The following is a 25,911-nucleotide window of genomic DNA, read 5'->3' as shown; positions in this document are numbered from 1 at the left end:
GGGGCACAGTGAGAGCTGGGAAACCTCTCGGCATGCTGCCACATCGGACCCAGCCTTCAAACAAAAGTTCCTTGTACCTGCACTGGGAGATGCACGGTGCACCCACCTCGTCCCAGGCAGGTGTGGGCATGCCCCACTTTCTTCTTGCTTGACCCATGTATACGGGACGATCTGACCTGTCCATCCCCTGGCTCCTTCCGACCACAGGATGCAGTTTTACCCAACCTGACTACGCCAGGGATCGCTCATCAGCTGCAAGTCTTTGTCTCAGTGCAGACTAAGCACAAACAAATTCTGTCTTTGAGCCTTCTGGATGAACAGCAGTGCCAAGGGGTCAGCGTCCAGAGGCAGAGAAGGTAAGCAAAACCGACAGGCAGATTTTTTACTCAAACTTGCCCGAATGAAGCGGAGTTGCAGCCAAATGTAACGGACGCAGCAATGGCAAATCCTCCTTGTTTTATTCCTCGTGTAATCAGGGCTCTTGAACTCAAACACAGAGTGCAGAAGGCAAACGTGATCCCCTGAGAGGAGAACTGTAAGATCCACCTCCCAGGGACTCTCCTAGCCTTTTCATCGCGGGGTAAAGCCACTGAATCAAGAGACAAAGCCAGGCTTTAAGGAGCACAGAGATCCAAGTCGGGCTCAGCGCAGCCACCAGTAAGCAGCCAGGTGGTGGATGGACCTGCAGGTTTTGCCTTCTCTAACAGCACGGACCGGGAGCATCCTGCCTGGGGCACAGCCCCCAGGAGAGCAGCTGGGCAAGGCAACAAGCGGGTTCATCAGGCACAAGTGTGTCCATAACAAGAAAGGCACATCCTGCTTCTGCGCTGCTGCTTTTATCCTCCATTTTCAGAGGGCCAGAGCTGAAACTAAAGAAAAGGCAGAAAGAACAAGCTGACGGAACAAGCCAACTGCCCAAAATGAGCAGGCATGTGAGTGAGTCAAATCCTTGGAGTCAGCAAGAAAGCTCCGTGGAAAAAATCTTATCGAGACCTAAGGTGAAATAATAAGTTTGAGGGGAAAACTAAAATGGAAAAAGGAGCAATGAAAAGATGCCCTGATGATAGATCTACAAATATTTTTCAACAGCAGCTCTGCAGGGAAGGCTTAAATGCTCTGCCTGAAACGGCAAGCAGGGATGCGCAGCGTGCCATGAGCAGGGACACGCAGATGCCACGGGCACTGCCTGGTAAAGGGCTCCGGCACCACGAGCGCTCCTTCCCAGCAGGAACGTGCGGTGATCATCGTGCCTTATCGTAAGTACCTCTGAGGCAGGCAAGTAACTTAACAGCAGCTCTTTCCTCCTCAACAAGCGTATCTCACGCACATCATGGATTTGCATCGTGTGCGTTACTGCAAGTACAGCTCCGTATTGAACAGCCAGACGGGAACAGGTCTAACACTTTAATGATGCTTTGTATTTCCCCATTATGCCTATGTGGAATAGGCACCTTGGACCAAATTCACCCCTGGAATAATGACATTCCAAAGCTTGACATCACAACTTTGCCTAAGTCAGTCTAAGTCAGTCTTCTGAAACAGCACGACCTTTCCCCCCCCCCCCCCAACCAAAGCCCTAGGGATTCCCAGATACTTCTGTATTATTTACTCCCCACAAATTTTAGTTTTCCAACAGCTTTGCTAAGACAACTACAGAAAACCAAAGAAAGGGTGGGCAGTACGTGGGATGGCTAAAGGTCACGAGAATGATTTATGGGAGGCTTTATGCCTTTGTTGCAGGGTTTGATGTATCATTACTCTTGCAACTACATTTCAAAGGTATTATTTTTCTAAGCTCATATCCCCTTCCCTTCCCTCAAATTCCACGATGTTTCCAACTGAAATTAAGTTAGCATTTAACAAAAGCAAAACATTGTAATTTTAGAACCGTATCACTTCGATTCATTTTATTTTTATACTCACAAGTGAAAGAAAACCTTTAGTTCCTCTGAGCCTTTTGTCATGACAAACCACAAAGATAATTACTAGGAAGCTGCTCCGGTAAATCTTCCCAAACCGACTGTCACTGCAAAGCCAGACAAACATTCCCAAAATAACAACCAAATAATTGATATTATGGAGTCACAGATCACAAGACCTTTAACAGGAATAACCAGCAGCCAGCACCCCATCACCATGAGCGCTTGCTGGGTTCTGTGACCAGTGTGATTCATCCTGGTAGAATAAGGAGGTTACTTCATGTAGTAAATGACCCAAAGGCTACACTAATTATCACGAGACCACACAGCAACCCATCAAGATATTTTTAGCCAGAATGGGCTTTTATTACCTAGTAATTAAAAAAAAAAAAAAAAAAAAAGGTTAAGTACTTAGTACATAATTTCTTGAAGATCCCTTGTGATTACAGATGGGGACCTAAGAGTTTCCTTTGACCTTCCCAAGGCAGATTTTTCCAGAGTTCAGAGTAACTTTGTCCTTCCTGCAGAGTCTTAATTATATTCTCACTTTGAAAGCAAACTTTTAAGAAACCCAAATCTTCCATCTAGCCACAACGTCAGTGACAATTCCAATACAGAAACAGCATCTGGTACCTTTCCACTGAAAACACAACGTTCCCACCATCCATGTGCCAAAACACAACGTTCCCACCATCGATGTGCCAGCCTGAACCCCCAGAAAAAGAATTTTAGTCCATGACACAAAGAGGGTTTCAGAGAAAGAAGAAATTATCATATTTCTCTGTTCTGAGTGAGAACATTTAATCCTCTTCAAGTCCTCCACATTGCACACCTCCAGAAATGAGCAAATTCATGGCTAACGGCACACGGTCACATTGCTGCATGGGGGCACGCATCCAGAAATCCTAAAGCCAACACAGCAGCAGTGCAGTGGTTTGGATTTGCAGAGGACAACGCAGGACCAACACGCAGACTCCATAATCCTGCTCTTTCTTACCTCTGCTCTTGGAAACCAGCAGGTGGTAGCTTGCAAATTAAGTAGTAGAACAAAAAAAAAAAAAAAAAAAGAATAGTTTGGCAAAAATTACAGCAGTGTTTACAGGAAGGAAGGCAGGAACGAGCAAAATGTGCTGCCAGAAATATGGAAGCGCATGTATTTTAGCATGACACAGGCTTCAGCAGAGACAGAGATACCAGATAGCTTGTAACAAAAAGAAAAAAAACCAACCACCAACCAAAAAAACCCCAACCATGAACGCTTTGCATCAGTCGATTAGAAGCCTGAAATACCCAGATGAAGCAGCAGCTCCCCTCCTCTGCTTTACTTTGGGGCTCCACAAGATAGTGCTTATCAAAATGAAATACTGAAATCATCTTAGGTGAGGGAACTGTGAAAGCAAGGAGGATGAAGGCATCCTTGCAGGCACTCAGAGCAACAGCCACGGCGCTGGCTGGCTCAGCATCGAGTGACTAACCAGAGCAGGCTGTCACAAAGGCGCCCTAACCTTTACCGTAGTGAACACGCCCCACCAAAGCACGCACCAGCCCAGTGCCAAAACCGTGGTATTTCTATGGACTTAGACAGACTATGTGCAAATTGTATTTTTTTTATTTTTGAGAGCAGTATTTCAAAGCGCTGTTTTAAAGAAGGGCTTCAAGAACGCAGTGACGAAGACAACAAAGGGCTACTAAATCCTGTCTCAAGATAAAACTCTCAAATAAAAAGGGATTCCCAAGCAAATATCAGTAATAATTTATTTCCAAAGCTCAACAGGAATTCAGATGGAATGCTAATGGAGTGTTCAGCACACACCCTGCCCTCATGTCTGCAAAAATGCAATCTTTCTGTAAAGTGAGGCTGTCAGAAGTGTACAGGTAGATGGGGCTTTGGGCGACTATAAAGAGGAGAACATTCCCCCATCAGAGGACATAATTCTTCTTACTGCTCAAACTTCGAAGAGCTTTGGAGACCTTTGAAATATTATGAGCCATTTTCCAATATAAGAATCCATAGGGGAAAATAAATCCATAGTGCAGGCCAAGAACAAAAGAAGCGTCATATTTAGTGACCTGGTCATCTCTTTGTATTAAGCCCAACTTATGAGAGGTCTCAAGAGGTCACAAAGACTCATGTTCCTTCCGCAGAAACCCAGGCACAAATCCACAGAGCAGGTTAAGTGTGTGTAACACAAGCGACTCCTCACCGTCTCGCCCAAATACGGAACAGCGCTGATGTTGCCGGATGCGCGTTATCCTGGAGAACCTGCCGGAGCCCGGTGCCAGCGGTGCTCCAGGATCCAGCACTCACACACCAGCGTGCCCGCGAGCGGCCACCTACCTCGCTCCTCCGCCCCCGAGCACCAGCGCAATGGCGTTTCCAGTCAGAACACGAGCCAGGCGAGAGAAGTCGGAGTGACGGTCCGGTGGTTTCTGGAATACGCGTTCGTACATCTCGATCTGCAGAGGAGAGGCACAAGATGCTCATTCTAAAGGCAGGGCAGAGTCTACACCAGCAGCCAACAACATGCTGTTAGAAAGCGGGTGGACGGCTGTTCTTCAAATGGAAAGAGGGTTAATGAACTATCCAACAGTCCTAGTGACCACATGCATCTCTCCTGTTACTATAGAAGCTGGGAGAATTTCACTGTAGCATGGTGTGGAGGAATGAAGGCAGGCTAATTAACACTGATCATGTGCAGCTGTGGGCTGGCTTCAGGGGCAGTGGGTTGGCTGGTGTGGATAAGGTGCAGCTGTGGCTGGTTCCTGCTAAGGAGTTAAATAGCTCTAAGGGGGATATGAAGAGAGGACCAGAAGAAGAGAGACCTGGAAGAAGCAGAGGGAGGAGAGAGCGTGCCTGGGATGTAGGAGAGACAAGGAGAAGGGTGCAGCAGAGGCAAGAAGCAGGGTGGGCTGGCCTGAAGAGGATGAAGAAACAGCACTGACAGTAGATGAACTGTTGAAACCTTGTGGGGGATTGGTGGCCGTGCTGGGGCCAGGTGTGGGAACTGTTTATGGAAGCGACCTGGGATGGGGTGGTAAAAGCCTTGTTGCAGCCGGCTAGTTTTGAGAGTGCTGCGACAGCACAGTGTTTTCTTTGGAGCTATTTCTCTGTCTTGACAAGGATTTGCGGTTAGTGGGGAGCATCACAAGCCTGCCTCCGCTAGACCTTTAGCACGGTTTTTGAAAGCACAGCAATCCCCCACGATGAGCAGGACACCACTGCACACACACACCTATCCATATGACCTTCACTTAGTATTTACTGACTTTGGTTAACCAAAAAGCCAGGCACGCATCCATAAAGACGACATCAGCCCCTTAACCCTCTGCTTCCTACAGTAAACTGGGGCCAAACAGATTCAAAGAGAACACTGCCGGTGTAACAGCCAGCTGCGCATCGGAGTATCATGGAGCATCCTTACCTCAGACCACCTTTGACAGACAGAATACAAGTATCACAGCTAAGAGACCAGCCACCAAAGCAGGAATCTCTTACCAGCTTGGGCAGGCTTCTTTTGGAAAAGACCCTGCGTGGACAGTGGAGATGAAGATGAGCAGAACACCAGCTCCGCATGTTCAGCCATTCCACAGTTCGGGAAGGGAGAGGTCCATCCTCCTTATGGAGCAGGACGAGTTGCTTCTGGGCTCGGACTGCAGTGTTCTCCAGCATCCTCTCCAGCTACAGCATGTTAGACACATCAAAGGAACAGGGCCGTCAGGTATTTACTGCTCCAGCACCAGTTTAACAGAATACTATATTGTGAAATACACATGTTTTAAACTTACATATTTATATACGCACAGAGAGATATATGTCTGACCTCCATTCCTATCTGAATCTGCAGACAGCTACGCACACTAAGAACCCTCAAACAAGATTTATTTGGACAACTACATTGTTAGTTGAGGGCTTATATGGCACACAGAGCTCTAAAATCAAGGATTCAAACCTGAACGCTGAAAATTGAATGCTTTGTACCTAACACATCAACCATTAAAGATACAGCACAGACACACTGTTCACGCAAAGCGATATAGCTTCCCAAGTCATACTTAAGCCTACAACCCTTCAGCACGTTTTGTTCTTCCACCCCCAATCACACCACTTTTTTCCTCCTTGCATTCCTTGGTTTTATGGGTTTTTTTATACTTTTCTTGTTTTCAGCAACTGACGGCGACTTGCTGTCACGGTGCTTCCTGCCTCCCACACACCGTCATGAGGAACCAGCACAAAGTGACACACCAGAACGCTGCAGGTGATACCAGCCCCAGGCTCTTCGGAAGCCAGACCAAGCCATTCACAATCCTAAAAAAACCCACTTGTGACCTCATCTTTAAATTTCTTACAGAATTTCTGTGCCTGATCAAACTTTGGTAATAAAATATAAAAAATAAAAATACATAGAAAGGGGAAAAAAATTGAGCTTACACTCTGTAATAAAATATATTCAATTAATCATACAAGGCAATTGATACCTATTTTTTCCTATGCACACACCATAAATTCCAGCCAGGCAGAAAAGAATTTCTTTCTCTATCTGCAGCTCCTGCAAAGATATCCTCAGCAGAAAGGCAAAGCTTCAAAGCCATTTGACTTTTGGTTTACCATTAGCCAAAATGACTCTTTAGAGGAAAAGAACATAGCTGGAAATACTTCTAGACAAAACCTGCCATTGCAGAGGCTTCTCATTCAATTCTTTTTCTATTTCTAAGACGCATTTCTCAGGAATAGTTTGTATTTCTGTATTTCCTAGGTATTAAGCCCAGGAAAATCCCCAAGTATGAAAAGCCCTTCTTTGACCTGGACCGTTAACACTGCAGGCAGGGAAGGAGTGATTTCCACACCTCTCCAACAGTAGGCTCTTGGTCTCCCAGCCCAACGATCAAGATGCAGTCAGCCTGTCGGATGCAGCGCTGAGTCCAGGGAGTCAGGGTGCTGTCCGCCTGGTACAGCACAATGCGGTGAATATCCTCCTGCTGTCCCAGCCAGCTAGTTAGTCGGTATTCATGGATACTGGGGATGGAAAAGAAAAAAAAAACAAACAGAAATTCAAATGGTTTTATATCACAGCTCCTAACAGAGTAGAGAGAATCTTACATGTTGACCAAAACAATCTGAAGGGCATCAGGGAGCTGCATTTCTTGCTCATGCAGTTTAAGAACCTTATCTGCTCCCGTTTCCAGGCTTGTGCTTGCTTTATTTCTCCATTATTTATATCATTAGATATACACACAAAGGAAAGAGGATGCAGCGATGCCTAACTTCAGTATGACTTCCATGTCATCCCTAGGAACGAGCACGCAATACCCACCCGGCGCAACTCAGCTTTTCCAATTTCACAAATGAGAAAGTAACTATGGAAAAATCCCACCCACATTGGAACCGAATACTCTTGAAAAGTTGTCCCAAACACCTGGATGAGAAAGCACAACCTACGTCAGAACACAGGATGTTACTCCCAATTACTTTATACGACCAGCATAGTATCTTTCCACATTTTTTTTAAGTAATAATGAGGGTAGGTACCTATCCAGCGCAGCAGAACCAAGTCGCTGTTTGATGTTATCACTGGTGAGCAGCAGAGCAGGACCTGGAAGAAGAAGTTTCATAGATGAATGCCTGCTATTCAGCTCCTGACAAACCACATTGAGGAAATGTAGCTGTAACAAACGTAGTTCTGTGAATTTGCTTTGAAGATCACAATGGATCGGTGCATTGATCAAAGAAAAAAAGAGCTGGCACAGTCTTCACAAAAATTTTCACACTTATCTACAATTAACATCTTCCCATTCTCCATATTCCCAGAGCTCTGTTGCTGCATTAGTCACAAGCTACAGGCTCTCTTTTATCGCACTGCTCTGTCACACAGGATGTCAGCTTCCACCACAGCTGCATCTTCACAACCACAACCACCAGAACATCCCGTACCTTTTGCAACCACAGAAAGCCCAGGAATCTGGTTTCAAAGAAAAATAAGCTACTTCACTAACCTACTGGAATACATAATTTGTTCATCCTGCACTGAACCAACTCCCCAGATGAATCCTAAAGTTCTCTTTTAGAGCTTTTAGAAGCTCTCATTATATAATAATAATAGCTCTATTAGAATGATAATATCATTATTATCTACGACTTCTTATTCAATGTGCCAACAAGAACCTACACCACAACCAACCCCGAGAGAAGAGACTCCCAGATCAGTAGGGCACAGGCTGACTCACACCACTTCCACTGCAGAGACAGGCGTACGTAAACACATATCTGGCAATAACATTATATCTGAGACTAATTTTGGTGCAAAAAGTTTCTTGCAGGCGCTTCATTATTCTTATTAGCAATTCTATTTCAGCAGCAGCAATACCTGCCACGTGCAATGAAGGATGCAGAACTGCAGATAAATACATAAAAACCCAAAGCAAAGCAAGCAAGGGATTCAGCTCACACCTAAAAAAAGTATTATCTGTCTCTAATTAAAAGAGAAATTCACATTTACAAACCACGGAAGTGTAGTCGCTTTGTATTAATGTTTTCGTTGTGTAATCCTTCATTGTTCCATTAACAAAATAACTGAAATCTATGTACGAAGTAACAAAACAGTTAATTAAATGAGGTCTCTCAAGGCGCTAATAAAGCGGCATGGTTTAATGCATTTCGTAAAAATCAAGGAACCACGAATGAACAACATGGTAAAAGGTCGCAATTTCACACTTACACACTCAAAAAGCAAAACCCCCAAATGCAGCACATGGAGCTGGCCACCCTGTGCCATCCTGCGGGGCCAGCTCCCCCTCCAGCGCTCAAGTCCTCCTGCAAAGGCTTCAGGTTCAACATTCTGCAGCATTAGACTTGGATAAAACCTCAGAAGTATGAGTTTTCACCTTGTATTTTCAAACACCCCAATAATGCCTGCTCTTTGTCATGCTGATGATGATGGAAGAACAAACAAAAATGGACAAAAATAGCCCCTATGTGGAGACCAAAAAGTAAAAGCTGGTAAGGAAGCACCAACAGGAGGCTGACTTGGAGGCTGTCTTGAGGGCAGAATTTCATTTCCTTATCCTCTAGTAAAGCTTATGGTAGTCGGTTCCTACAAAAGCAACAAGTCCCAAGGAGATGGAATTGGTTTAGAAGCATTTCAACGGGTTTAACGTGCCCTTCAGCCCTGCACCTGTGCTGCTGCCCCTGTGCTCGCCCGACCACCTGCAGAACACGGCCCTGACGCTTGCGGGGCTTCCTACCACCCGGTCTGTACCACTGGTAGGTTCTTCGGTCCGATCCACCATCCAGCCTCACAAACAGCTGGTCTGGATGAGGAAGGGGTTCCCAGAAGAACTCCTGGTGACATTGCAGACGAAGGCAGCAAGGCAGAGAGGGCAGGTCAATTTGGACAAAGCATTCAACAGCAGAGTTATCATTCATGTTCATTAACGTGGCAAAGTTGTCAGCAAAACAGAAATGATATGTAGACCAAATATTCTTCCTGGGTATGTGACTTACAGAGCTTTATGGCAGCGGCAGAAGTTTAGCAGGCAAAGACGAACGGCCAGGAATGCACAATGAGCTGAGAAGTGCAATAAGAACGTCGGGTAAGAGACTAACGCCGAAAAGGGAACAACATGCTCCACCTCCGCGCCTGCCTGTCACCTCCCTGCACCCGGTCACCGAGACCCCAGCACATCGGCAAAGGAGCCCGGAGCACACACAGTGATCTGATGCACCAAAGCCCTGGTCCTAAGGAGAAATGATGAAACCCCATGGCCCCGGCAGCCAGGACACCTTCTACACAAGGTGAGAGGTGGACGTTGTAGAGCTGGGGTGCACCTTTACATGGGTCCAGGTGATGGCTACTTCGCCCACAGGTATCTCCTTGGGAGAACACATCCCCATTGAGCATCTTTACATGGGTCCAGGTGATGGCTACTTTGCCCACAGGTATCTTGGGAGAACACATCCCCATTGAGCATCAGAAGAGCCTCGGAGAGACAGGTGGCTTCAGACACCATGCCCGTTCGCCTCACCTCTGTGTTTGGAAAAGGGGCAGTTCACATGACACAACACACGTGTATGGACGCACACGGAGCGGTGCCAGCTCGGGTGGGGTCTGCCCCGCATCCCCTCCACACACAGGCAGCACGGCACAAAGCCAGCCAGACCCTTGTTCGTCCCCAGCACAGAACACGGTGATGCTTCCAACCAACCCAACTCCATTTTGTTTCAGAAATAACCACCATCTGCTCTACACTTCCAATTCCTAGCAAGCTCCCAATTAACCAACAGTTAAATAACCTTCCATTAATGTGATCAAGAACATCAACATATGCGTTCTCATAAAACAGAATGACCAAAAGTGTTATTTAAATGAAACTGCCGAGAGCAACAAAGTTAGGAAAAAAAAAAAAAAGTCATTCTCCAATACATACCCCTCCAACAGCCACACCAGCAGGCAGGAGCGTCCGAGATGATGTGTTAGTGCATCCTCAGTGTGCGTTTTAGTTACACATCATCACCTAGTGATGCTCTCTCTGCACCTGACATCAGCCCCGCATGCAATTTACAGGTGCAGGCGGCCCCCTTAGAACACCCCTGCACCCCCCAGCACCTTCCAGGGACTGCTCTCCTCCAGCAGGATTAGACACGGGGTGAACGGCTCCAAGTTAAAAGCGTAGGAGAGGTGATACGAGGTAACATTAAATATTTATCTAAGCCCAACAGTGTCTCTCTGACTGCGACCAACAGCAGATTGCTGGTGGAGAGGATGACAGCAAGGAAAACTTAATTACACTCTCCAAGCCTCCAGCAATTTGCAGCTCATGAATTTCTCAAGCCAGAGGTGGTGACTTTTCACAGCCCCTGGGGGATTTTTCTTTTAGCAAACTCCTTGGGATTCCGAATCCCAGCTGTTATGCACTTCAGGTAAGAAAAGTGCCTGGCAGCAGCCTTACCCCTGGGCACTGAGCATCATGATTCCTGGGGAAACCTCATGGAACATCTAAATGGGTACTCCAGGGCGATCTGTTTTTCAGTACAGAACTACAATTCCATGAAAGAGAAGCGAGAGGGGGGGGGAAAATGCTGGCAAATATCAGAGGTCTAGTTCATTTTATCTTTCAAAAACAAAAGGCCCTCAAGAAAAGGGTTGAGACAGCCCTTCAGCAAGGCTTCCCAGATCAAATCCTGCCCCAGTAAGGAGACAAGCATCACACGTGAGAGAGAGAACTCTTCCCTTCTTTCCAAGAATGTGCATGATACTCACTTTGGTAATTTTTTTTCCACATAACATCCATTTCATAAGATATGCAGGAGTGGGAATACAGATATCCTCGTTCTAAGCCTAATAAAACGTGGTCAAAAAGTTGCCTAGAGGAACCAGAGGCCCCAAGGTCAAGGAGTGACCTGGATGCTTAGAAATGGTTGTAAATCCACCTCACCTGGGAAAAAACACTCACAGGAAGATACATCCAGTACAACATGCAGCGCAGAAAAATTTTAGCACGGCAAACATATTTGCCTGGACTTCATCAAAAGAGAATTTATATTTAGCCTAATAAAAGTCTACAAAATTATGCATCAAAGACACAGAACTGATAAATAAGTCTGATGTCCTAGTGTCAGATCTCACCCAACAAAAAATACCAGGTTGTACCCACCAGGCACCACATTAAACAGCATCGAAATCCAATCTGGGTGCGAGGAAGGGAAATTCAGGCAGAACTACAATTAAAAGCTCCAATAAATTATTAGTAAAGATATTTCAGTGAGCTTTCTAATACATTACACATTTTTAGAAATGAAAAGAACGCTTATATTTAAAGGGCAGAAAGGAAGGAGAGAGACACATATGCTGGATGTGAATCCACCTCTACTTCAGTCTGAAATTATATATGATCAGAGGGCTCCCACATACAATCACAATTCACACAGCCATGTGGTATCGTTTAGATAAAAGAACAAAAAAACAGTTAGGCAAATACTTTTTAAAAATCTGAATACTGCAAAAAAGATTTTTGATAAGACATGCTCTCAGCTCTACCAGTATTAAGTGGAAAAAATATCAGTAATAAAACCAGACAGCACAAACATTGACCAGAAGTCATCGGCGTGGTTATTTTATTTTTTTTTACTTTGCACAGCAGTAAAACTTACCTGATTTCATCTCACTCCAGTACAGAAGTGGAAAATTCTGTCCCTGCTTTTTGGAAGTTTCATATCCTACATCCTCTTTCTTTGGAGACCCAGAGACCAAGGTTCAAAGAAACGGCTCCCACACCGAAGCACACGAGCAAACGCAACAAGGGAGCAGTGATGTAGCCTCTGGTCCACCACGCTCTGCAGGACCTTGCTGTTCCCTCCTCAACGCTCAGATCATGTTTTACATTTCTACCTGCCTCAAGATGAGAGCAGGTTCATGCGGAGTTATCGCCACCAGGTACCAAGGATCTGCTTCACCACCCAGCTTTTAACAGAACAAACCCCACGGAAACAGGAACACCCCTTAGTGTTTAACTGGGACACATCCGTACTGTCCGGAAACAATATCTGAATTATCATCAACCACAGAAACACCAAACCTCAAAGAAACCTGAACAAATTGATGGAATGAAGCTGCGGGTCGTACTGCACATTGATGCTCCCTGCATACAGAATGTAAGCACAACGTGCCCAGCATGCTCTGGGGGCCAGAGAGCCCAGTATGGAGAACAGTCTGGTCACGTAAGGTGTTCCCATTACCTATTTAAATAAATAAATAATAGTTTGAAAAAAAAAAAAAATTAAACCCACACAACAGACTCAAGCAACCAAACCCATAAGCCCTGCCTCTTTACAGGCTAAAGTGTTCTGGAAGGGGGAGGAGTGGAAAAAATAATTAAAAAAGTAGATTCTGAATACTTTTCCAGTTCTTGTGGACAGCATACATCAATTCATGGTGTTACAAAGCTTCCACTGTCAAGCTGAGCTACTGTGGCTCCCCCACCGCCCCTTTCTGCTCAAGCCATAGCCACAGGGGGGGTCCTGATGGCAGCATCGGCTGGGGTTTGGGGAGATAGGTAACAACACAACAGCTGAGGGGCACAAATCCTGCCCAGCAGGTGAGGGCTGGTTGAGAAAGCACCGACTGAAACACGGCTGGTACGTCAAAGTGACTGTCAGCCAGCCACCAACCACCTCGTTCCGTAACGAGCGGGCAGCCCCGGGCTTGCTGAGCATCCCTGCACATCAGCATCCCCCCGGAGCACGGGCACCTCGCACGGTCACCCCTGGGGCTGAGAGATCCCCTGCCCCAACAGATCCTCGGTAAGCAACGAACAGCGCGCTAAACTTGTAATCTTAGTTATGTGGTCTAAAGGATGGATTGTGCACATATAATCCCTTCTATCTAAACCGCCGACCAAGCCTGGGACTAAGTCTGGATCCAGCCATGCCAAAACTGCCCTCCGAGGAGTTCAGAGGGCACAGGCATCCTTTCTGAACCTCACCACGCAATGGCAGCGTCTCCCTGACCATTTTTTCTGACCCTGTCTTCTATGCAATACATAATCAAGTGTACTTTGCCAAACATTTTTAAACCATTGCATTCACTATCAAACTTTGTTAAATTGCTCTTTTGTACCAATAAACATATTGCTGCTTCCCTCTTAGGAGTGAAATGCATCACTCATTCCGCGACAAGATACTCTGTCATTATTTTTATACCCCCTTAATAAGATGGAAGCAGTTAAAAAATTACAAAAAAAATATAAATCCTGTTAAATAGATTAACCCGCACCCAGCTCCAACTCATGGCACTGTCAATAGCCTTCTAATGCCAGTTCCAGGAAAAGAAAAACCATCCTCTAATTAATTTTGCAGGTTGTGTTACAACCCAGCCTGCATCCCGACTGCAGGGATCATCCCTGGATCTGCAGCAGCTGGTACCTCGCTGATCCTTGCGGAGATCTCTGTGTTACTGCCTGCGCCCTCCTGATTTCTTCCGTCCTCTGGGCTCCAACCTGCAGCAAGGGGATTTGAGGTATCACTGCAATACGCATCCGAGATAAAATTAACAGGAAGAGTAAGGAATTTCCTAAAATAATATATTAAGTTGCAAAAGAAAGCTAAAACTGATGGCTTTCACCCCAACCTAAGGCTACCCTCCGCCGCTCCGGCACCTATTTCAAGCCCAGAGCAATGCAACGATACGGATCAGATGTTCAGTCAACTGTTGAATGGTAACATCTGATTTCCATCTACAATTTCAAAAGTCAGCTCAAGAACCACCAAAAGAATAAACAAAATATGCCAATAGCAGCAAATCTACACAGCAAACTCCCTTATTTTCAAAATTAGGGACGTATACACTGAAAGAGACTTCCTTAAGAGAAAGCTTTTCAATTAAGCCTTCTCAAGCATATTAAATAACACCTCTCATTTCCATAAATACATTCAAGCCCTAATGGCAGTTCACACCCAAACCCCAAGCACTAATTAGCCGCTGGGGCAGTAAGAAGCAGGTCAGCACCCAGGCGGCAGAGCACCAAGCTCCAGCACCCCAGCTGCCCCCCGAGCCCCTAACGCACACCTCACAGTGCTAACAGCCAGGTGAATAGCGAGACAATCTGAAAATAAACCAAAATTTTGCTTCATGACACTGACTTTCTGAATCATTGCATTTTTGGGAGGGAAAAAAAAAAAAAAAAAAAAATCATTCCAAAACCCAGCCCCTTTCCCTATGGCAAAGCACCACCTGGCACATTGTGCACAGCACTGTCACACCCCAATAAGGAATATCCAAACAATCTATAGCTACAATATAGCTATATATTATATATAGCTATGTAAGTATATATATAATAATTATATATAATATAACAAGTATAAAGCGTAGTAAGTATAAAGAAAACACAAAAGCTCGGGGGAAAAAACCCAAGAAACCATCAACCACCTAAAAAACCCCAAACCCCCAAAACAAAACCAGAACTGAAAGAGAACGCTGTTTCCATTAAACAAAATTTTTTTTAAAAAAAATAAAATACAGCCTGCACGAAAACCCTCAGCCCTGTAGGGTACGTGAGCACGCAGAGCATGGGCAGAAGGTCACGCAGTGCCCCCGAGTGCTGCGGGGCTGAGCCCACCAGCAGAGGCTACCGAGGCCGGGGCGCTGCTCTGCCAGCTGCGTGTTGAACCATACGGCTAGCTGTGTTTTCACACAACACTTTCCTCTTCCCACTAGAGCAGTCTGCTCCGTTTTGGCAAGAACTTCAGATGCCAAGGTTGTATAGTACCATCTATAGCTGCCAAGCACTACACAGTCATCATTTTAGGGAAAGAAAAAAGAAGGGTGAACGAGGGGAGGCCAAGCGATCACAACAAAACCCCTTGTTCGTCACGTTCTAGTTGCTTTCAACTAGAAAGGTTATTTTTATTCCGAATAGTCCATCTACCTACTTAAGTTTCTGTTTATTTTATTTACAGGCTCCTAGTGCTGTCACCCATCAAAACAAGCTGGCAACAATCCATACGAAGTACCCATTAGCAATATAGCTACGGCTGAGATCTCCATTATGGAATGTAAATTTTTTCTGCCATCTCAAAATAAGAGGGATCTTCAAACACCCACCAATTAGTTCTCACTGTAACACATCTCCACCGCAAGCTGCACACAAATTCATATTTCAAAAGGTTAAAGCGTTCGAGCATTAACAGCTCTTTCCCATGCCTGCTCACCTAGAAGATTTTTCTAAGCAGAATAACAAGTGCCAGGTCCAGATACCCTTAAGGTCAAAAAGGAAATAACCAATAAATGTAAGTGGTTATACCTCAAGCATCACGTAACCTGTACTTTTCAAAATAAGAAGTCACAAGATAGCAGACTAACAATTCATCAAAGGACCACAGGAGATTTAACTCAAGAGTATCTGTGATAGCGCATGAGGATGGGAAGGGGACGTTCAGGAAATGTCACACTGCAGTACCGAGCGTGAACCGAATTGCGAATTAAAAACACAGTTTTGTGAGCAACTGGAACTTGCACACACAACTTCGCCAACGGATAAAGCAGTTAATGACTCAGTTGTGAGCTGAACACATGGTTCTGTGAGCACGAGACAGACAAACAAGCTGGCAGCAAAGAGGACGATGATTTAGGACTTAAGTTTGGACTTCCAGTGCCAACCTGGATCTCCTCCACGAGCTGCTTCCATCAAGTTTTATACTTACCACTCACTGCATTACCTCAAGGAAAGAAAACTGTAGAAGAAATCCTTTGCTGGAGGCAGCTGTACAACTGAGGAAGCCTGGAAGACTCTCACATGTGAGAGGGAGGACCAGCCTCCTGGACAGGCGCTGTGGGAAGCCCAGCGGCAGCGGGGTTTGTCTGCTTTCCCAAACTTGGAAACAGAATCAGAGCTGGTGATGCTCATTGTACCATTTGCTACCAAGGATTTTTTTATTCCTCATTAGATGGTCAGGGAGAGCATTAGGACAAAATGCGAAACAGCAACAGCGAAGCCAGCTGCAGGACACATCCCCGCATCAGTGTCTCCAGCAAGTCCCAGTAAGACTTTCTGTCTCACAGCTGATGGCAGCCATGGCAAGAGGCCAGACAGATTGGCTAATATTTCTGAGTCATTAAGGCTACCAAGTTTTCCACTAAAATGAAACGCACGTTTTAAAGCGGGGACAGGAGCAGGGAGCATGAAAAAGGCAGATCCTGAGCATTGCTGCAGCGCTACCGCCCTAACACGGCACAAACCCACCTCTGATGGACAGACACTTGGCCATACCCCGCTCAAAAGATCAGCAGCATTTATACCCCGTGATGCAGCAACACGTAAACACTCCTTACCCACAGCGCTGAGAGCATGCTTGAGCTCCAGTGTAAAAGCTGTAAGTGGCACCTCTTCAGACACCGGCATAATTGCTACCGTGGAGAGGTTGCTGGCGGGATTTCCGGCATCCCACTTGCTGCTCGAGCTGTGTAATCCAAGAGGATGACCTGTTTGAAAAGAAAAAGCTTGCCATCAGCCAGCTGGGAAAGCTAGGTGTCACTTCATTGTTTTCAACTGTCAGGCAGCAAGGAAATCGTGACTGAACTGCTGAACCCAAGAGAGATGTACCATCCCCCGTACCACACCAAGGAGTGCCCACATATGGCAGTCGTAAAAGGATGAAGAATAATTTTCATCATTTTTGGCTGCTGACATAGCATGTTTGGGTAGATATTAGGTCTTGTTAAAAATATCTGGCTGCCAGGAACAGGTTAAACGCAACGTGCACTTACCTGACCTGTTAAGATAAAAAGGCACTTTGAATGGCCACAGTTTTGGAACAGGCGTTGAGGTAGCCCACAGGAGGAATTAACTTAACCAACAAACCCCCCAAACCTGCTGTCAGTATGAAAATATTCCAAAAATTAACATTCACTTTTGATGGTATTCCTGATCCAGGAAATAAATACCTGTTTTCAACAAAGTTCCTATAAGGAATGTTTTCTCCACCTATTTTCACTTCTCTCCAAGACGGGAAAATGTGGAGCTTTACAGATAGATATGTGCTTCAGAGTATTAAAAGAAAATATGGAACCTCTGAAGTAGCTGCAAAGTAACCGTGAAGGATCTCCAATAAAATATGGTAAGCTGAGGGAGGACAGTCTGGGCAGAAGAAAGCATTTTTTGACAGAAGTGTGTGATGTGTGTGTGGTGATTAAGATCTTCCTGGATGGCTGGGAACGGGAAAAGGTCAGTGGTAGTGGTGTTCCACAAACCCCTCATTTTGATACTATTTCTTTTCTCTTTAACTAAGCCTTCCCAGGCAACCTTACCTTGCTGCTAATGCCTATCAGCTCAGCTCTAAGCGCCTGAGATAAGTTCCTGCTGATGCCCTTGCACCCAGCAAAGGCTTAAGGTGCACCACTAAGAAGAATCCTTGAGATGGACGTGTGGAAGTACTTGATATACCACATGAAAACTCAAAGTCTACATGCAAGAGCGACAGTACACTGCAGGACTCAAAGAAATATCAGATAAACTTCTCTCAGCTATATTCAGCTGTTAAGTTATTAAAGTCTTCTGAAATAGCTCTGCACAGAACATTAAATAGTTTTATCCAAGCTTTTTGGCAATCTTCAAGAAGGTATTCAGAGGTTCAAACAAGTTACACACCACTGCTCAACTCCTTCAACCCCACCAGTCCCTCTCCCTCCTCGGGACTTCAGTGGTGGGCAAAGCTCTGACTGAACTCCCATTACCGCCACTAATTTTTCTCCCATTTTCTCCAAATCGCACGTTGCCCCATTTCCCAAACAGCATGGGCTCTGCCCAAGGCCACAAAGGCACCTCAGCACTGCTAACGTTTCAGTGCAAATATCACTAGAGATTGGTATGTGACCGATGGCGTATGGAAAGCTGAGCAGACTTTCCCGTTCACTCCCCAAGCCTGCTCCAAAACATGGGAATTGGCATTTTCGGTCTCCTTGGATGACAGCAAAACCAGCAATAAAAGTAATTTAAAACCCCAAACAAACAAAACCCAACCAACCTACAACAGCAAAGAAGCCACAACACCCTCAGCAGTTAATGTGCACCTCTTTTCTTTTAAAAGCCACTCAAGAAAATTTGGAAAATTTCCTCCTACTCACTTCAATCGGAAAATACATTTCGTTTTGCCTTCGCCACATACGCAAAGCTTAAAACCAATGCACAGCAGACCATTTCTTCTCAGACAATTCATTAAAATAATGCAAATACAGACATATTAAGTTGGTCTACATGCAGATGCCACTCAGCATGACTATCTGATTCACATCTATTACAGCTGCTGTTTCCAATGTTCCCTCGGAGCATTTCTCTTGCAAGAAATTTCAAGGAAATTTCACTGCACATATGCAGCACTACTGTTCCGTCTCAATTGCAAATCATTCCATTCCCACACTTAATTAACCATGCTCTGCCAAAAAAAAAAATATTCTAGACATATATATAATAAAATTACCATTCAACTTGTGACAACAGCTATAATATTTAGTGACAAATTCTCTTTGCAAGTATGCACTTTCTGTTTCCAGATTTAACGATGTAAATCCAGCTCGAAGGAAGCACTAGCATCAATGGGAGTAGTCCAGGAATGAGTCTTACCTCCCTGCTGAAGGCTGCCAAGAATCTTCTCACCCAGTAAGTGAATAAGTCTAGTCACAACCTAGCAATGGGAGAGAAAAGAAAAAGAAAATAAACAGACATTCAGGCAGAAGGTACCAAAAATAGCACATCTAAATGGATACTTCCAAAGTTTTGGAAGATGTTATCTCAAATTGAACCACAAGGTTTTGTAAGCACAACTTCTTTCCTGGCTGTAACGATTGGTGACTGATCATTTGTCTTGATTTCTTTTACCTTATTTTACTCTAATCTGGAAAAACAAGAAAACAAAACAGCGGTATTTAACTTGCCTTGGGAACAAAAGGAAAAAAAAAATCCAATTATTTGGGGAAACATGTCAAATTGCATTTTCAGTTCTCGTATCTCTCTACAGCACACTTGCACCTCTTCAGTCACGCTCGCGGTTCTGTTACTTTCTGTAACTCCACTTTCTGTAGGTACTAAAGGCTTAGAAACCTTCAGCCTGTACCCAAACAATCCCCCCAGTCTGGTTCCACCTCAGCCCCTGTGAATTAAGTTTAAGACATCTTGAATAAAAAAATATAAAAATTAAAAGCACATACTCTAAACCCCTTGCAGAATCAGAACAAACCACCTAAGAAATCGCTTTCCCCCTCAAATCATGTTTGCGTGGTACCTTTGAAGGGGCAGATCTTTTCCCAGCTTGTTTTCCAACAGGATTGCATCAATATAAACCAGTATTCAAACAGCCAAGCATATCCGAAAACTGACAAGCTTATCTCCAACATTAATAATCATTAATTTCCAACAAGTGGTGTAGCAGAAGACTAGTATCTGCAATACCAAGCAGCGAGACTTGGAAAATGCATCATTTCATCTGAAAATCTACGTGCAAATGTTTTACCAAATAAGCAAAATAAGATATTTAAATGCATTAAGAATTAATAGAGCAATCATTAGATACTCGCCCCCAAATGAATAATTCAAGGTCCAAATAACTCTTATCTTCAGAAGGGGGCAAAAAACAACCCCAAAACCACCATAAAAGTTCTCCAAACTCTTAACAAGCTAAACAAGCAGCAGCAAATGGATTTTGGAGACAGACAGACACGCTGTTCCCATAAGAACAGGCACTTCAGGATGTGTCTTTCAAACAGAAGACCATGTAAGCATCAAGACAGGTCAGCATGCCCATCGGAATCATTTATATATCCTGCTTTCAAAAAAAAAAAAAAGAAACAACCACCAAAAAACCCAACCTGAAACAATAAATTGTCCTAAACTATGAAACTCCATAGGTTTAACGAGCACCAATATGTTTTTAAGCATCCGTAGGAGGAAGGGAGCAGAGCAAACAGGCAGCTTCCGACACAGCGCGACTTACAGCGGAGCAAGGGTAAGAGCTAAACCAAGTTATTTCAGGGATTTCTGTCCCATGGCTGTAACTACATGTTCCTCCAGATGCCACATCAACCATCTCCTTGGTGAGCCAAGTTCAACTTCTTTAAAGCTGCTCTTGTTTGCACCAGCGCCGACACACAGCGCGGCCACCCACTCCGTGCCGGGCGGACACCGACAGCGGGCGAGCTCCCGGCTCCCCTCCTCCCTCCTTTGCCTGGAATCTCCGGCAGGATCTACAACGCTTCCGCTTCTCCAAAACACCACCAGAGCCGGTGGCCACCCAGCCGCCCGGCAGGCTCGTTCCTACTTCAACAACGCCAGGATCAGCAGTTCTGGGGTTCAATAAATGGCACTGGGTGTATCTATAGAAAATTGCCCCGATTACATGGAACAGGGAGAGAAAGAGGGAATTCTTAATAAAAATTAAGAGGCTGGTTGTCCTTCCGAAGGGAGATAACCTGCCTCTCGAAAGCATTCGCTGTACCCAGCTCACAGGCTGTCACTGAACCACCTGTACCTGCCCAGCAGGACTCTCCTTAAGCAGTTTGGGAAGGTGTTATGAACGTTTTACACTTCTGATCCACTTCAAACATCAGAATCTTAATTACTTACTAAAACCATCTCCTATATTTAGAACTTTTTCTGCTTTACCGACAGCTAAGGAGAGCTCCAGCTAAGTTAAAGAAAATGTCCAAGGTTAATGATGGAACGAAGCACAGATCCTATTGGTCTCATTTTCCAGTTGGCTGCATCTATTACCGGGAAATATTATTTGTCTTGTTTGCTAGAGCAAACCTTACTGCCTTGGTACATATAGATATGGAAAAATTATTTCCCCGGTGACTTTGTAAGACAAGCAAGTTGCTAACCATAATGGGATGAGTCACTCTGTCGCAGTCATGGCAACATTGAAGGAACATCAATTTGAGATCAGAGCTAAGAACTGGCCTGAAATTTCCTTCGAGTTTTATATTACATTCACTGAATTTTGTTTCACAAAAAGGCAATGCTTTCCTTTAAAAGAGACTTGTCCACCTGTCTGGGGGAGAAGTCGATAGAAATCCCATCTCCCCATTGACAACAGAGCCAACCTTCACTGATCGACCTGCACCGGTTACTGCGCGGGGCAGCCAGAGCCATTTGCACCCAATTCAGTGCAACGGGAGAGAATTCAGAACCATCTCACACACACACAAATAAATTCATCCGTCCGGTTTTCAAGCACCTTCATTCTCCTCCCCCTTCCCCCCAGCAGCAGGGCGCAAGCTGTCGGGATGCAGCCGGAGCCGGTGCAGCACAGCTGGATGCAGCCTGAGACCGTCAGAAGGCACCCAGGGGACCTGGGAGAGGACCAGGGTGCCGGGATGGGGGGGGGGAAGCAAGCAGAAATTAGCCCTTGGACTAGGAGCTCTCGGACAGGGATCGAAGGGAAAGAGAGTTAGTCCAAGCATGCCTGGAGGAGATGGAGGCAGGTAACAGGGTAGCAGGTACCTCGGCGCGGACATCTGGGCATCATCCAGCAGTCGCCTTCCCTCACCCTACCCATCCAGCTGTATTTTGTAGGAAAAGCTCTGGGAAGTGGCAGCCAGGGTTAGGGCAAAGCAGAAAGGTAGGAACCGTAAGATTTTCTGCTGGAAAAACCAGACTGACCTGGGAGAAACGGGGAGCTCGCGGTGCCCCGGGGGTGCGGTGTGCCACAGCCCCCAGCCCTGCCCCCACACAGCTGAGCCGCTGCCCCACGGGTACGGCTTTTCCAAAAGCAGGCAAGACGTCTCCCCCTCTCCCACGCAAAGGCCAGTCCTTCCCAAGTGCCAGAAGAGCACAGAGCACTTCCCAGACATTGGTACACCAAGAGTGTCTCATGCCCACGGTGTCACCGTCACCCCAGGCAGGACAGCCTTCACAGCACGGTCGGAACGGTCAGCCCTGCTCATCCCTGCGGCGCATCCCGGGCTTTAGTCTCTTCCAGCACCCTTCCACCCAGCCCTGCAAACACGCTCCCTGCTCCCCCAGGCACCAAGTCACAGCCCGATCCACCGGCGCAGAACCAGGCGGTTTAGATTTAAGGTCTGAAGAAAAATCGGGGAGCCCAGACCTCCCCAAGCACACCAGGAGGTTTCTGAATCAGGTGAGAATCGTTAACGACCTGCAAAGTAAATGCAACTTTTTGACCCCTTGTACTAGGGATAAAGCCAAACTTGGTTTAGTTTGTGAAGAAGTTGAATTTATCATTCCTCGTTATTAGAAACAGTGCGTGGATCCTGCTCAGTCAATCACTGTTAATCACTTTAACCGATAATGAGAACCCGCCACATCAATTAGGCACTCCTGTTGTACAGCCAGGCGTTCCCAGAGCTACACCGCTGAACTGCCACGCTGCAGGATGAACTCGTCCTTGTGACAAGGAGTGCCCTCTCCTACCCGCTGCCACCACCTCAAACTGTGAAATGACTCAGAAAGGTCACAAAACTCCGCCAGCAAACTAAATATACACCCACGGGGTCCTGTGGCGCTGGTCCTGATGCTCGGAGCCTGCCCGGGTTGTAAAGATGACTGAACCCACTTTCAAAAAAATCCCCACAGCAAACAACAACAACAAAAAAATTTTAAAAAATCTGCTCTCCTGAGTTTATGCAAAAGGCTTTCCAGGTCAGAAGGAAAAAACCCAGCCTTACAGGTCTAAAAAGCTGAGTATACTTCCATCACAAAAGCTGCTTGGGATTCCAGGTGCATCAGCACCCTTCTCCATAAGCCCCCAAACCTCCACTGTGACTGTAAATTCAAAACACCTCTCCCAGAGCAGGACATTCAGTCGAGACACACATTTTGCAAGTGAAATAAAGTGGTGTTGTTCCTCCTCCTCCCACCTACTCCCTTTTTCAGAATAACTCACCAGAACACTTTTGTATAGGGCAAAGCAGGATAAAGAGTGTTTCTCTCTCCCTCCACTGGCGTTAGAGAGCACCTTCCTCAGCACAACTCCCCCTCTCTGACCCTGCTCACCACTCACCACCTCATCTACCTAGAAACATGTTGTCCCCCCGGCTGTTTCTAGACCAACTCCATCCACAGTAAGACCCGCTCGAGCTCTCAGCGGCCTCCAACCCCCCCTCCCCCCAGCTCCTGCACATCAAATGTGAATGCCTGCTTCTGCATCCACCACAGCCACGGCTCGGGGAAAACATTCATTTTCCCTCTGCTTAACTAATAGTAAATTACTCAACAGACCTGCAGCCTCTGCATTGCAGGGCAAGGACCACATTTCATATTCCCAAGGGGACCGTATTTGCCTGCTTTAGGATGACTAATTCCAGTTTCAAAACAAACGCCCTTCAAGGATGAGGCCAGGCAGTATTGCAGCTCTGCATCACCTGCTAGCGATGGTGCCAACGCACAGCCAACTACTCCATCCATCCCAGCTCTCGGGTGTTATCCTGGAGCACCACTTGCTTCGCAGCTACTGTAATTCCCATGCCAAGTGGTTACGGTCACTCTGCAGCGCTGTATTTCCTAGAATCCTTTTAAATATTTCCACCTATTATCCGCACCTAGCTAACCTTCCAAGGCCGGGTTCTAGTTAAAGCTTTTGTTCCTACTCAACTGTGAAACTTAAAGAGATGCTTTGCAACAAGCCCTTTTGAAAATGATTTTCATGAGAATTCAGTTGTAAAATACTTGCCCGTGGATCTTTATTTCACACTGTGAGAACTACAGATTACCTGGCAAATCAGATCTCTGCCAACAGGTAACGATGGCCCCACAGCTTTGTCCCACCTTAGCTAACTTTCAACACCACCACTGTAGAGAAATCATGGGAAAATGTCACAAAACCTACACCACTATCCAAATTCACAAGTAACTACTCATCGATGTAAAAGGTACCGTGCAGTACAGATCCATTTCGGTTACAATAGGAGAAACATCTAGAAGAACGAAACCCAAACCTAACGTACCCATCAGCTCCGCTCCAGGCTGCACCGGGGTTTGGGTTTAATTGCATGCTCGTTTAAATCTGAACAAGAAAGCTGCTACGCAAAGGGCCAGTCCCTAGGAAGGACAGGACCAGCCCCTGTTACTGGTGTCTTCTTGCAGGTTCCTGGTTCAGGAAACCAGCCGCAGCTGAAGTAAGCGAGGAACGAGCCTGATACCCCAGTTTGGATCCTGGACAGCCAGCAGATACACAGCCTTACAAATCCGAACACGCTTTTCCTTCCAAGTCTGTTCCAGTCCTCCCCAGTGGATCCTCTACCATCACCCAGATCCAAAAAATTCTCACAACAAAGATGGCTTGCAAGGTGAGTTAAGGACTTTCTTCAACGCCTTTGAAGCTTAAAAATAAGATACTTAACAGTTAAACCTTTAAAACTTTCAATCAGTCATCCAGTAGGTCACCTTTAAATTAAGTATGTTAAGCAACAATTTATTGGTGCCTTCACAGCAGGGTATTACAGACCTTCACGCACACACACGAGTCTGTTAAAAGACATGTAAAAGGGCTTTCTGCCACGCAGGGACCCAATGTGAAAAAGCCAGCACGGAGAACAGGGCTGCCAAGAGTTTTCTATTTTATATGCAATTGGGGTACAATAGTACTAACAGCCGTTTTACCTCTACAAATTCACATAATAGCAGGTTCGTTTCTGTGGAGCTCTTTCCAGGAGCTGAGATTATTCCCTACCAGCTTTTTTAAGGTTTGGGGGGTTTTTGAGGGATGAGGGAGGAGGAGAACTGAATTAGATCCTCAGCTTGAATAGAACCGTGGTGTTACTGAAGTTTTACATGACCCCAGATGAGATAAACACTCTGCTTGTCACAGAATTGGGGAGCTTAGCAAGGGGTCTCCGATTAAAACTTATGATGGTTTTGAGAACTGCGGTGACACAGCAAATTTTAAATGCTCCCTCAGAACAATTTCTGGCACCTTTCAAAATGCTGCTAAAGCAGAGAGAAGAACTGAAGCTTTATCCTGGGGCTGTTGGAGCTTCTAACACTTGCAATCAATTGTGTCTCGAAGAAAAAAAATGTCATTCTCGCATCACTGCTATGATTAAGCACTCACTCCTGCCCGCCTCATGTCGGGTGGCTACAGCTGGTGACCATGCTTCTGCTGAACATTTTTCTTCTCTCCTTTTCACATCCACTTCTCCTGCAGTCAAGGAAAACTTATTTTAATGGGCCATGAGAACAAATACAGAAAAATCTAGAAGCGTGGCCTCTCCTGACCTATTCCACAGCACCACATCAAGCTTAACTAACGTGACGCACAATATACGCAGTGCCTGGGGGAAGCGTTTTGAAACGAGGGCACATTACCAAACTCACTTTGTAAGGCAGATAACCCTAGGGAAGGCTGCATCCACTTCAGAACAGCTCTGGTTAAAACACGCACACAAAGATAGCAGGACCCACTGTTCAAGATGAATGATGGGTTCTGAATATATTTAAACCCCAAGGGCAGGCTTAGAGAATTAAAAGAAGGATGCAGAAAACCTCCGTATTT

At 45.6% G+C, this 25,911-nt stretch overlaps 1 protein-coding gene across 5 annotated transcripts in view; it reads right to left on the bottom strand.

Moving 5' to 3' along the window:
* PNPLA7 (patatin like phospholipase domain containing 7) overlaps positions 1 to 25,911 on the bottom strand; it is a 125,499-nt gene that overhangs the window by 45,622 nt on the left and 53,966 nt on the right. For all 5 annotated transcript variants that reach the window (XM_055720455.1, XM_055720452.1, XM_055720454.1 and 2 more), the window contains exons 21-26: positions 19,029 to 19,089; positions 16,742 to 16,891; positions 7,447 to 7,510; positions 6,765 to 6,933; positions 5,416 to 5,598; positions 4,258 to 4,376 (exon numbers count right to left, since the gene is read on the bottom strand). In XM_055720455.1, coding sequence (XP_055576430.1) covers positions 4,258 to 4,376; positions 5,416 to 5,598; positions 6,765 to 6,933; positions 7,447 to 7,510; positions 16,742 to 16,891; positions 19,029 to 19,089 — 746 coding nt within the window. The remainder of the gene's footprint in view (positions 1 to 4,257; positions 4,377 to 5,415; positions 5,599 to 6,764; positions 6,934 to 7,446; positions 7,511 to 16,741; positions 16,892 to 19,028; positions 19,090 to 25,911) is intronic.

This window comes from Falco cherrug, chromosome 9, assembly GCF_023634085.1.
Source record: "Falco cherrug isolate bFalChe1 chromosome 9, bFalChe1.pri, whole genome shotgun sequence".
NCBI lineage: Eukaryota > Metazoa > Chordata > Aves > Falconiformes > Falconidae > Falco > Falco cherrug.
The sequence above is the reverse complement of the archived record's forward strand: the minus strand, read 5'-3'. Positions and strand labels throughout refer to the sequence as shown.